Below are 13,933 nucleotides of genomic sequence, written 5' to 3'. Positions count from 1 at the left end.
TAAGGAAGAGGTGGTGGGGAGCCTCCTTAGTTGACGAGAAGATGGCCCAGTGATGTCACACAAAAAGGCGAGACTTATATTGATACCAAGAATATAGAATCTGACACTTGTGAAGTCTGTCTGACGTCACTTAGATGAAGATATCACCATCGGGACGTGGCGACATCAGTTAATAATAATGGAACGTCGACGAGCTGGAGAATGGTTAGGGGAAATGCGTATCGACTGCACGAGGATTATTAAGGCAGACAGTCAGTTTATTCCTTAGCCTAAATTTTCCCCCAGAGCACATTCCAGTAGTCCAGTCTAATCCCTTCACATCAAGGTCCCTACTTGTGCTGCTGAGTGAAAAGTTTGAAGAGAGAATCTCGTTGGAGTGGAGCTAGAGAACCAAAGCAGGAAGTTAGCAGTGATGGCTCCTGCGTCGTGAGTGACTGGATTCCAATGTCATTATGGAACTTGCTGTGGAATCGAGCGTTATAATACTGTAGTGGTTTGAGTGAACTGACTAGTAGAGCTCCACACCATCCCACCAGAAGCAGAGGATATCAAATCAGTGATGACTTCTGGTTTGTGAATGGCAGTGGATTCGAACGCCGTAATGCAGTCGCGTGGATATCTGAAATGTCCGAATTTTTTCGTGATAATGGAGTTTCAGGTAGATTCATTATCGGAGATCAACGTTATCTCGTACCAGAAGTGGGTATCATTTAGCAGTGGCGGCTTCTGCTTCGTGATTGACTGTGGATTCGAGCGTCATTACGGAGCTTCGAGTGGACTGACTATCCGAACTCCACACCACCCCGTACCAGAAGTGCACGTCCGATCTGGGGAAGGTATGCACTCTCCTCTCGTACTCCTTGCTCCGGTGGTCAGATGGGTAGCTCTGCAATCTCTGTAGGCTCAGTGGATGCTTTGAACTTTGTCCCCGAACCGGCGTCATGAACCTCGGGGATGTGACCTCCTTCTCCCTGACTCCCCTCAGAGGCATAAGGGCAACGGAGGTAACGGCATGATGAGCTTGGGGTATGGTGTTCATGGAGGAGATTTTAGGGCCTTGGGTATCCTCATGAGACTTCTTGGTTCTCAGTAATCTCGAAACCTGTCGTGCCAGGAGCTTGAGGAACTCCTTATACGCGGCTCTGTAGTTTGCGTTGCTGGCCGCGTATACGAGGAAATTCACGCCGTATTGTATCCAGTAGAACATGAAGATGGCGATGCCCAAGGGTACCACATTTTCAGGGTAGGTCCCGGTGGGGGCGTTAAGGAGGATGTAGACGTTGTAGACGCAGATGGGGATGACGCAGGCGAGGAAGAGGAAGAGGAGTGCCAGGAGGAGCGCCGTGGACTTGAGCATACTGCGGAACCGCTGATTGGCAAGCTGCTGGGACCTGGGGTAGAGGGGAGGGGAAAAGAATTGTTGTTAGGATAGTGCTTATCGACAGCATCATCAAGTGCAGTACCTTAGCCTATCGTCATCATCATCATCATGAGTGCCATTTTCATCATCACTTATTTTCATCACCACCCTCCTACTAATACACTTTGTCGTCGTCATCATCATCATCAGTGTCATATTCATCATCGCCACCAGTCTCCTCCTCATACACCTCATCATAATCATCACCTAACCCTATTTCCCATGAGTAAATGGTATGAGAAAACAAATATCATAATCATCATCATCAGCAACAGCAGCTGGGGCGGGAGGAGGTAAAGAGATGTTATTATAATCATTGCTGTATTCGATAGCATCATCATCATCATCATCAGCTTCTTAATCATCTGTTTATCATTATCTGTATAAGTTGACCCATCCCAGTGACCTTACCAGTTGTTCGCAATCAAATAAGTTGCTCTTTGGCCGAGACTTATTCTATCAAATTGAATCTAAATCGGATCAAATCTGAGTTACACTTCACATACAAACCTGTTGACAACCAGCCAGTAACACACACACACACACACACACACACACACACACACACACACACACACACACACACACACACACACACACACACACACACACACACACTATTGGCACATTACACTCCCCGCTCCACGTTCCTCGTATTGAAGTTAGAAGCAAGATCAGATAAATGGAAGTACTAGAGAGAGAGAGAGACTATTTTTACCCTTTTAACACTACATCTTGCTTATTATATTCTTGCTATCCCAGACGATTCTATTAATCTTAAAAAATATCCCGTAGTGAAGGGGTTAATGAAGGAATATATTAACCCATCCAGCTCGAGAAATGTCCCCTAAATTGAAAAAAAAATGTATATAGCTGTAATGATATTTTAAACGCGTCCTTGAGCTAAAGCCTCTCTCTCTCTCTCTCTCTCTCTCTCTCTCTCTCTCTCCAAAAAAAAAAAAGCAAACTCAAAAACAAATCAGAAGTTGTATTAAATTCACAAAACAAAGCAAAAACGGAGAGAAAATTCGATAAGTAAAATAATAATAATAATAATAATAATAATAATAATAATAATAATAATAATGTAAAGCGGAGAGAAGCGTAGCAAAATTCGAAAAAAAGACGAAAAAATAATAAAAATAGAGAGGTAGAGCCGAGAAAACCCCAGTAAAAGAATAACCTGAGTCTAAAAGCATCGTTCATTTTCATCTTCCAGGCCTGGCTTTATTGACCCGGGGACCCTCGCTCGCCATCTTCACACGCAAGGTAAGACGATTTTTTATTATTTTATATCTACCTATCTATCTGTCTGTCTATCTGTATCTATCTATCTATCTGTATCTGTCTATCTATGTATCCGTCTATCTGTTTATCTATTATATATTTTTTTGGATATTTTGCATATGTTTTGATGGTACATTGTTTTTTTCATCTGGTTTTGGATTTTTGTTTGATGGTTTTTATTCTTATTTATTTTTTGGGGATGTAGAGATTCGAAGAAATGATTCGATTTGGCGATCTGGTGTGTGGATTTTTTTTATTTATTTATTTAATTTTCTTTTCCTTCCCCTGTTGATCTTTAAAGAAAAAATAGGGAGAAGGTGAAGGGTCAAAGTTGGAGCACCTTTAATTTACAGTAGTTTCTCTCTCTCTCTCTCTCTCTCTCTCTCTCTCTCATTTCTGGTGTATTTAGGCAGCGGAGATTAATGTGACTTTTCTCGCGTCCTTGTCGTCGTCAGTATACTAGAGGAAAACAGCTAAAAAAAATAATGAAAAAAACTTTGATACGACCAATTTATTTTTTCGTGTTCCCGTGGCATGGAGGAAGCCTGGGATTTTTTTTTTTTTTTTTTTTTTTTTTTTTAGTACCGTTTGAGCCGTAAAGAAGGCAGACTTGTGTGAAGCGAATATTAATAAAGTTTGCCTTCATGTTGTTGGTTTTGTTTCATGAAGGAAACTGGGATTATTGTGTATTATTTATGTTATTGCGCAGTTGACCCTTGTGCGGTGTGATGCGGTGAGGATCTGTCCGTTCTCCCCTTTGGGGCTAAAATGCGAATGAATGTGTTTGAATGGATGAGTAAATGGAGAGTGAGTCGTCCTGTCTCGGCTACCTCCCTTTCCTTGGGGGAAGCAGCCTAGGTATATAGATAGATAGATTATTATTATTCTTGGTAGTAGCAGTAATAGTAGTAGTAGTATCATTATTATTTTTGTTGTTATTGTTATTATTATCATTATTTTTGTTATTACTATTATTATTGGGGAAAGCCTGGATATTTTTTTCTACATTGAGCAGCTAATTTATAGGTGAAGCGAAAACGTGTAAACTTAATTTTTCTGTTCTTGCCTCTGTGCCAAAAAATATGAATGAAAAATGTGCTAGTTCTTCACAAATTTTTTATATATATATAATTCTGGCGATGGAAAACTGCGAAACCTTGTGCGAAGCGAAAATAAATCAACGTTTTTATTTTGTTTTCTTTTTCTGCGCCATAGATAAGAAAACTTGATATTATGGAAAGAATTTGAGACTGTAATTGTATTTTATTGGCCTTAGCACCCTCTCTCCCTCCCATCGTTCTTTGTCCTGTAATTTAATATTGTTTCTCTCATCTCTCATTCTTATTGTCCTTCACCCTTCTCATTTTCCCACTCTCTCTCTTTTTTCCAGTCTCATTTTCCCCTCCCTTTTCTCACTGTCATTTTATTTTCCTTTCACATTTTCCTTCTCATTTTCTCCCCTTATTTTTGTGTGCTTCTTTCTTTCCTTATTCTCAGTATCCTCGAGTCTGCGACATTCTCTCTCTCTCTCTCTCTCTCTCTCTCTCTCTCTCCGTTCTGTTTCCTCCAGTCAAGTATGCCTTCTCTCCCTCCCTCTCTCTCTCTCTCTCTCTCTCTCTCTCTCTCTCTCTCTCTTTCTCTCTCTCTCTCTCTCTCTCTCTCTCTCTCTCTCTCTCTCTCTCTCTCATTACCATACTTAACTCTCTCCCTGCTCTTCTTCGTTTTGTTATCTTTTCATTACTGTGCATGTCAGGCTGTCTGTCTGTCTGTAGCAATATTTACCCTTCTTTAATACATTTGTCTACCCACTGATCCATTCATTTTTCTATCTTTGTAGTCCCTGAAGCCTAATCCCAGAATTGATTCATAATAATAATAATAATAATAATAATAGTATACTGATATCCAAGGGACAATATTTTTCGCCTCCAGTCCTCATCATCATTCGTTTCCCCTCTTCTCCTTCCCCTCTCTTCTCTCCTCATTCCTTTCCTCCCTCCTCATTCCATTCCTCCCTCCTCATTCCTTTCCTCCCTCCTCATTCCATTCCTGTCTCCTCATTCCATTCCTACCTCCTCATTCCTTTCCTCCCTCCTCATTCCATTCCTACCTCTTCATTCCATTCATATCCCCTCATTCCTTTCCTACCTCCTCATTCCTCTAGCATGGCCTCATTCCCTCATTGTCGACATAGTTCACGTAAATAGCCTTCAAGAAAATGATACGTGTCATATGAAGGAATATTTAGGTAAGGAAGAAGAGCAGTGTTGGAATTCATGTATTCTGTGATCTCTTTGATGTGTCCTCTCAGTTAATGGTAAGAGAGAGAGAGAGACAAAGGTAGCTTTTATAAATGATGAATAACTGACTTGGCCCCAACCACGTCGTTAGAGGACTGATCCACATACACAGATCATTGTTAATTATTCCATTTGTTCTTGTTCATTTGTTCTTTTTCATTTGTTGTTCATTTGTTCATTTTCATTTGTTGTTCATTCCCCCTCTCTCTCTCTCTCTCTCTCTCTCTCTCTCACACACACACACACACACACACACACACACACACACACACACACACACACACACACACACACACACACACACACACACACACACACACACACACACACACACACACACACACCTCTTCCAAACCTTCTTTCTTCACTCCATTCACGACTTATCTACATCCTCTTCCTTTCTCCATCGGTCTTTCCCTCCCCCTCCCCCACCTGCTCCCACCTCTTCCCCTCCTCCTTCCTCTACTCTCATGCCTCCCCCCCCCCTCCCCCGACACACCGCGAGCGCTGACCTCATGCATAATTAAAGTGCACGAAATGAAGTGTTGAAATTCGAGGGTTTCCAGTTGCAGTTCCAGAAGTTTCGAACTGGAATTGAAGCGCTTCTGTTTGGAAATTGAGCGTATCTGGTTAGAATTTTGAGCGTTTTGGAAAGTTCAGGTTTTTGGATCAGAATTTATGGTTCATAAGTTAGAATTTGTTACTTTGGTCTGGAATCATATTGTTTCTGACAGCAACTCTTACTTGGTTGGAATTTAAATGTTTCAGTTCGAATGAAATGGTTTAGAACTGAACTGAAATGTTTTGGCTCAGAACGTAAGTGTTTTCAGTCTGAATTTAAGGTTTAGCTCACGGTTAATTGCTTGGGTCGGAGAAAGGTTTTTAGCGCTTCCCTCAGTTGGTTAAAATGATCTAGTTGTACCCCGAAATAGAATCTTTAAAATTCTCGTACATTTTTTCTTGGGGAGGAGGTTAAAGAACTTCACAAGGTAATGAGGGGAGAACTTACACACGAGAACGACCTAAAGTGTAATTACCTCAGCCAACATGGTGTCTGCATGACAAGCTGAAAGTTGGGTCGGGAGTGAAACTTATTTATCCATGACCTGTATGTCTACTTGTATGGCTGTTTCTGTCTGTATCTATTATCTGTCTGTCTGTATCTGTCAGTCCATCTATCTATATCATTCTGTACACTAGTTCATCTGTCCATGTGTATTTATCTGTCTCTGTATCTGTCGATCCGTCAGTCTGTCTCCGTTTGCAACATGGCGTGACCTGGACAGAAATATCTCCATGCCTGTCTATCCTTACTCATAAAGAACTCCTCCCACGACGCACCACCCTCCCTCATGACACACCACATGCCCGACGGGGAGGCCTCCATAAAAATTCCAGGCATTTCCCTCACTACTCATTAACAACCTCATTTATTTCACGCCACCCTTCGTTATGTCATCTGTGTAGGTTGGGGTGCCCAAGGAAAGTACACCTTAAAATATTTTCATCCCTACTTACTAACACCCTCTCCCACAATACATCCTCCCTCATATACTCTTCCTTCTGGCGTTGAGGTGAAGTTTCGGGCCTGTGTCCTTACTCAGAAAGAACCCCTTCTACAGTACGCCACCCTCCCTCATATGGTAAACATGGGATGGGTGCTTCAGGTATCATCCCCTACTCAGTAACGACCCTTTCTGTGGATATTCTGTCTCCATTCATTTTGGAGCACCATTCTCACTTTGTCACATTTCTAGTCTCTCACTTGCACTTTGGCATTTGTTTTACCTCCCCCCCTACTCTCTCTCTCTCTCTCTCTCTCTCTCTCTCTCTCTCTATGTGTGTGTAAGAAACAGGGCTTGCTAGATTACTGAAAAAAGGTAATTACAAAGCCATTTAACACCTCCAGGGTCATCATTAAGCCCAGTAACATCATCCTGTCAGGAAAAAAATAGCATATAAAAAGTCATCGTCTCGAAGGGTTTAGTGGACGGTCAACAAATTCGTCTGGAGGTTGCAAGAATAAAAGGAGATTTTAAAAAGAACGTCATTGCACTCGGGTAGTTAAGCTTTGCATTAATGACGCTGTTAGCCTGACCCCACTTCCTGAGAGAGTAAGGCGCTTAACCGTTACAGATTGAGCGCGTCTTCCATCCCCCCGTTTTTTTTTTTTTATGAACTCCTTTATATAACTTAGAGGAGACATAGTGAAATTTTACTGTTAATAAAATCTGCATCAAAATCCTCCAGTTCTGAAAATCTCTCCCAGTCAAAATAAAACCGTCTAGAAGTTACTGAAAGAAAAAAAAAAAAATCCTTCTACTTGTGAGGCTAAGTCTGGAGATCTGACACTGTCCGCCTGACTCCCCCTGCTGTGAGAGTAAGGAAGCGTGTTAACTGCAGGAATGATTTATATTGCACTCTCATTTGCATACACATTATGGGATTAGCCCAGAATAGGTGCTGTGAGGGTGGGGGGAGGGGCACTTACTCGTGGGCTTGGCAGGGTCCCCAAACGCTTTTCCCTTACCGATTTATCTTTACACATTTCCCTTCAATTTTGCATGTTTTATTATTCATGACATTTAATTTTACTCTTCACTTTAGCCAGGCGTAAAATTGCCACCTGTTCATCTGGAATTTTAAGTTGCACCATGAGATTAACATTAGATTATGGTGTTACTCACGAAGAAGTGCTATGAAGGGGATGTAGAGCCGTAGATTTGTCTTATTCCGCCAGTGAACTGCGGGAAAGAAGGTGTAAAAAGACGAAAATCTCCACCTTATTAAAATGAGTAAAGTTCAGTACGATAATTAGTATGGAATCTCTCTCTCTCTCTCTCTCAGCTAACGGTACGAAAAAAATGTTGAATGGAATTGCGCAAAATGTAGCATAATGGCTGAAGACCATTAAAGGTGCAGGTGATTATTTCCCGGGGGGGGGGAGGAAGGTCAGAGGTCATATATCAAGGATCGAATCAATTTAATTTTTGATCTGATTGACCCAAGGATTTAGGGACAGGAAGGGCGAAGTGATAAAAATTTAAGAATTATCGATCGGAAATAAAGGTCACAGATTGATGCGTGCAGTATACAGTATATTAGACACAGAAAGTATTCAAAGATTTAGCTGAGTAAACGAGAGAGAGAGAGAGAGAGAGAGAGAGAGAGAGAGAGAGAGAGAGAGAGAGAGACGTGATGGCGGGTAATAAAGGGATGAATGGAAGGAAAGGGGAGAAACAGGAGAGAGGGGAGAGCGTAAAGTGAGAGGGGTATAATGAGAGAGAGAGAGAGAGAGAGAGAGAGAGAGAGAGAGAGAGAGAGAGAGGCTTTGCAGGGGAGAGGTGGAGGGAATATAAAATGAAGGAAAAATGCTCACACACACACACACACACACACACACACACACACACACACACACACACACACACACACACACACACACACACACACACACACACACACACACACACACACACACCATATTTTTCTGTGTCATTCAGAACACGAAGGATTTTTCCCCTCCTTTTTCTCTCCCTCCCTCTGTTTCATTTTCCATTTCCTTCTGTTTTTCACCCTCATATTTTCTCTGTTTTGAAGGTGTCATAGTTATTCCCCTTAGTACATTATATCTCTCCAGACTTCAGTAAAATCACCTGTTATAGTCCTGTCACCTTAACATGGCCCAGATTTTCGTCCTGTTGTAACTCATTTCGCTTAGTTCAGTGACAGAGAAAGACGATGCCACGGCTCTGCGTCCTTTTAGTGGCACTTCTTCGTGACTGGTACCATATTCAGGTCTTTTCTAACTCATTTTGCATATCTCAGTAACAAGACTGTGCTACGGCTCTTACGTCCTTTCCAAAGCACTTTTCGTGACTAGTGCCATATCGTAGTTCCTACGAAAAATGGAAAGATGGCAATTTGAGGCCAAGTTAGAGTAAAATGAGTATAGGAAAAAGGATGTAAAGGGGAAGGTGTCACAGTATGCAAAGGTTAATGAGTGATTATATCTCTCCAGACTGAATATGAGATTGAGAGAGAGAGAGAGAGAGAGAGAGAGAGAGAGAGAGAGAGAGAGAGAGAGAGAGAGACGTAGCGGTGATAGTAAACAAGGCAGCCTCGGGAGGGGGGGGGTAATCATCGACGATCCCAATATAATGATGTCTCCGCCGTAATTAGGTCGTTATCGGCGTGTAAGGAATAGGGTTGTGTGTTGCTGGCCTCTTTAATGACTCGCCTAATTGGATTGGCTGAGGGGAAGACGTCGGTAATTAATGCCCTCAGGTGTGTGTCGTAATGCATGATAATGATGCGGAAGACTTAGGTATGGCGATTGAGGAACTTCGTATGTGTACGGTATATATGTGTGAAATTTATATTTATGTGCGTAATGTGTGCGTATGTACAATTCTTGTGTATGTAAAAATGTGTGTAATATGTGTGCAGTGTATGTATGTATGTATGTGTGTGTATATGTACGAGTATGTATGCGCAGTATGTATGATTTTTGTTTTTCCTTTTTTTCAATTTTCTTCGCAACATTTTCCTCTTTTCTATCTGTCGTATCCATTCCATCCGTGTCTTCCTTCTAGTTCATTTGCTACCCCCCTCCCCCCCCTCTCTCTCTCTCTCTCTCTCTCTCTCTCTCTCTCTCTCTCTTTACCTTCTCAGTAATTTCTAAAACTTTACGAGAAAAAAAAAAAATAATGAAACTTCTCTCTTCCCGAACTTCCTCCTCAGTGTCCCCTCTGTTTTTCCTCCACTGGCTTTCCTCGAGTCTCCTCCCTCTCCCCTCCCCTCCCTTCCCCTCCCCTCCCCTCCTCGCCCCCTCCCTTCCTTCCCCTCTCCTCTGCCCCCCTACCCCCAAATTCTCTCCTCCCTTCCAGCTTTTCCTATTCTCACGTTTTTACAATCCCCCCTTTTTTCTTCCCTCCCCCCTCCCTCCCTCCCCTCCCCTTTCTTTTCCCCCTCCCTTCCCTCCCCTCTCCTCTTCCCCAGTACCTCCCAGATTCTCTCCTCCCTTCCAGCTTTTTCCATTCTTGCGTTTTTACATAGTCCCCCCCTCTCTTTTTTCTTCACTTCTCCTCCTCCTCCTCTCCCTTTTCTCTCTCCCCCTATCTTTTCTCTCTCCTCCAATCTTTTCTCTCTCTCTTTCATCTCATGTTTCCCCCCCCTCCCTCTGTCTAACTTCCCTCCCTTCTCTTTATTCCCTCTCCTGCCACCACCACCACCCCTCCCTGCCACAATGCCGACACACAATACAGCTCACAAACACTCCTCGTTACACACACACACACACACACACACACACACACACACACACACACACACACACACACCACATATATTACACTTTCACGACACACGGTCCTTCAAACTCAACAAAAGATCTCTGGGAGCGACCACTTGAAGTCGCCAATTTCCTGCGGTCCACCATGCTCAGCTCAATGATCTTGGAATTGCAAAAAGAACAACAGCAATACGACAACAACAATAGTCCTTCCTCCACGACCCCTCCCACTGGTCCTCTCCCCAACAATTTCTCCAGGTATCCCCTTACTCCCTCCTTCTCCCTCTCCCTCCCTCTCCCTCTGGCTCTTGCCCTCTCCCTCTCCCCCTTTTACCTTCCAGTCCCGCCCCACGCCTTTTTCCAGGTATTTACATTCCAGACCTGTCCGAGTTTCCCTTTGTTGTGTCAGATCTGGAAAATGATGCTGAGCCAGAAGGAAAGAATGATGCATCTTCCTCTCCCCTCCTTTTTTTCTCCCTTCCTTCTCATCTCCTTTCTTCCTCCCTCCCTCCCTCCCTTTCCTTCTCCTTCCCCCTTTCCATACTGCCTCCCTTCTCTGTCCTCTTATGCTTCTTCATTTCTCCTGTCTCCTTCTTCTACTCCTTCTTCATCTCTCTTTCCATCTACACTATTTCCCCCTCTCTTCCATCCCTTTTGCCTCTCTCCCCTCCTCCTTACCTTGCCTCGTCTCTCCATTCCCTCTCTCTTACCTATCTTCCTCCTTTCCCCTCCTCCCCTCCCACCCTCTTCCTCCCTTTCCTTCTCCTCGTTCCCTCCTACCTTCTGTCTATCTGTCAGTCTCCCTTCCTCTCTCCCTTCCATCCCCATCATTCTCTCTCTCTCTCTCTATCTATCTATCTATCTATCTATCTATCTATCTATCTATCTCCCTCCCTTCCAGGCCCACACACATTTTTTTTTTCCAGATATTCCAGCATCTCTTCATTTCCCTCGTTGCTTCAGATCTGAGAAATGATGCTTGGCAGCCGGGGAGAAGGATACCTCCTCTCCACCCTCATCTTCCCTTCCTCCCTTCCCTCCCACACACCTTTCATCATCTCTCCCTCCCTACCCTGCCTCCCTCTCACCCCTCTTTCTCACCCTTCTCCCACCCTTCCATCCTTCCCTTTCACCTCTGTTTATTCCTTCCGTTCGTATCCCTTTCTTGTTTCTTCTTTTTACACTTTCTCTCTCCCTCTCATAGTGATACCTCTTTCTCCTCCCACATTTTCTCTCCCTCATCTTCTTTTCCTGATTCTCCTGCCTCTAGTGCCTGAACATTTATATCCCACCCCGTCCCTCTCCCCTCCCCCACCTTCGTGTTCCTTCCCCTCTCCCCTTCATCTTCCTTTCCTCTCTCCTTCATTTTCCATTCCCCTCCCTACCTTTCCAGCCACTCTGATCTTAGTGTTGCGGCAAATCTGGAAAATGATGCTTAAGTACACATAAGTAGACGCCTCATCCTTCCCCTTGTTCTTCCCTGCTTCCTTTCTTCTCCCTCCTTTTCCCCTCATCTCCCCTCCTTTCATTGGTTTGTGCCCCCTTCCATTTTCCCCTTTGTCTTTCTTTTCCCTTCCCCTTTTATACCCTTCCCTTCTTTTCCCCTCTTCTCCCGCCTTCTTTCTTTCGTTTTTTCACATTCTCTTCTTTCCCAGTTCCTTCCTACATTCCTCTTTCCATCCTTCCCATCCTGTTTCATTTCCTCCCCTTCTTGTCCCCCCCCCTTCCTTCCTTCTCCATTCCCTCCCTTCATTTTTCCCTTCCCCTCTTCCAGCCCCCCGCCCCACACCTCTTCCAGATACTCCCCGTCCAGCCGTTCTCAGCTTCCTCGTTCTGTTCCGGATCTGGAAATTATGCTTAGCCAGGCGGTGAGCATGAGTTCACTCGGCAGCATACGCTTCACTCCCCCACCCCCTCCGTCTCTCTCTCTCTCTTTCTCTCTCTCTCTCCTCCTCCTCCTCCTCCTCCTCCTCCTCCTTCAGTTCCACACAGTCCAGCAGGTCAGTTTCCTTGTGTTATATCAGATCTGAAAGAGATGCTTAGAGAACGAATAATACTGAGAGTTAGTTCTCCTCCGCCCCATTCCCACTGTCCCTTCCCTTCATTCCCTCTTCCCCTTCTCCCCGCCACCCTTCCAGCTCCTTCCCCTTTCCAGGTACTCACATTCCAGTCGCTGTGAAATGGTGATGCGTTGAGTCTGAAAATATACCTTACCCATACGTGCCGCGATAACAAAACACAGAAACACCTCCTCCCACCTCCCGCTTTCCCCCATCTACCTTCCCCTTTACCTCCCCTATCCCCCCTTCCCTCTTCCTCCCCACCGCCTCCTCTACCTTCCGCTCCTCCCACTCTCCGTTCCCATAACCATCTACCGTCCCCTTCCTTCTCTCCCGTCCCTCTCCTCATCTCCCTCCCTCTTTTCACCTCTCCCTCTTCCCCTCACCCCTTTCCCACCCTAGCCTTTCCCCCTATACCTTCCCTTCTGCCCTTCCATGTCCCTTTCCCCTTCCCTCTCTCCCATCCCATAACCCGTACACCCCCCTTCACATCTCTCATCCCTCTTACCCATCACCCCTTCCAGATACTCACATTCCAGCCGCTCTGAGCTTCCTCGTGTTGCGCCAGATCTGGAAAATGATGCTCAGGCACCCGGTGAGCATAAGGCCGCAGGGCAGGAGACTCTCGAGGGTGTAGAAGTAGATGCGGGCCCACGGCTGAGACAGATCGCACTTGTAGGCCTCGGGGTCGTAGCCGAACTGATCCTGTCGAGTGAGGGGGTGGCAGGTCGAGCTACACCTTTGGGTTAGGCTGGTACTCGACGTGTGTTCATATATATACAGAATGTGTTTGGCCTGGTGTTAATTTTGCCTGGTTGGTATTAAAGACTAGCTAGTGAACAGGCTGGTACTGTATTAAAAATTAGCTAGTGAAAAGGCTGGTATTAAAGACTAGCTAGTGAAAAGGCTGGTATTAAAGACGCTAGTGAAAAGGCAGGTTTTAAAGACTAGCTAATGAAAAGGCTGGTATTAATGACGCTAGTGAAAAGGCAGGTATTAAAGGCTAGCTAGTGAAAAGGGTGGCATTAAAGCCAGTGAAAAATTTGCTAGTACTAAGATTGCCTGACTTGAATTAAGACTAGTGAAAAAAATGCTATTACAGTACTAAGATTTAACAATAGTGCTAAAGACAATGGCTACAACAATAATAATAATAATAATAATAATACATCTTTTAAGGTGGAAATGGGCTATACATCGTGCTGTTTTTGTCTGGCTAGTGGTAATATGGGAGTACTAAAGAAATGCTAGTGAAAAATCTCCAGTTCTATAATACTACTAAAAAATCTGCTAGTGCTAAGATACCAACTCTACTGCTTCCATTTCCGCAGTCACACATCTTTTATAGTGGTTCTCTCTCTCTCTCTCTCTCTCTCTCTCATCAGTACACCGAATAACTACTGCAATTACACACCCACTGTGCACTCTATGTATGGGTATTTGTGTACATGTAATTTCTACTTGGTTTGTGCTGTGTCTGGTAGTTTTTATTTGTACAGCTAATAATACTAAGATTTAACTACAGTGCTACAAACAGTTGCTACAAAAGCACACCTACACACTAATACACTGA

At 44.0% G+C, this 13,933-nt stretch overlaps 1 protein-coding gene across 1 annotated transcript in view; it reads right to left on the bottom strand.

Annotated features, from left to right (window-relative positions):
- Positions 1 to 636: 636 nt before the first annotated feature.
- Positions 637 to 13,933, bottom strand: part of LOC145410666 (protein trapped in endoderm-1-like) — a 30,198-nt gene continuing 16,901 nt past the window's right edge. The window contains exons 2-3 of the mRNA XM_080280780.1: positions 12,893 to 13,065; positions 637 to 1,391 (exon numbers count right to left, since the gene is read on the bottom strand). Coding sequence (XP_080136906.1) covers positions 707 to 1,391; positions 12,893 to 13,065 — 858 coding nt within the window. The 3' untranslated portion in view covers positions 637 to 706. The remainder of the gene's footprint in view (positions 1,392 to 12,892; positions 13,066 to 13,933) is intronic.

This window comes from Coenobita brevimanus, chromosome 86, assembly GCF_032717465.1.
Source record: "Coenobita brevimanus isolate Jiangsu-jjx chromosome 86, ASM3271746v2, whole genome shotgun sequence".
NCBI lineage: Eukaryota > Metazoa > Arthropoda > Malacostraca > Decapoda > Coenobitidae > Coenobita > Coenobita brevimanus.
This window is presented reverse-complemented; position numbering and strand designations above follow the sequence as displayed.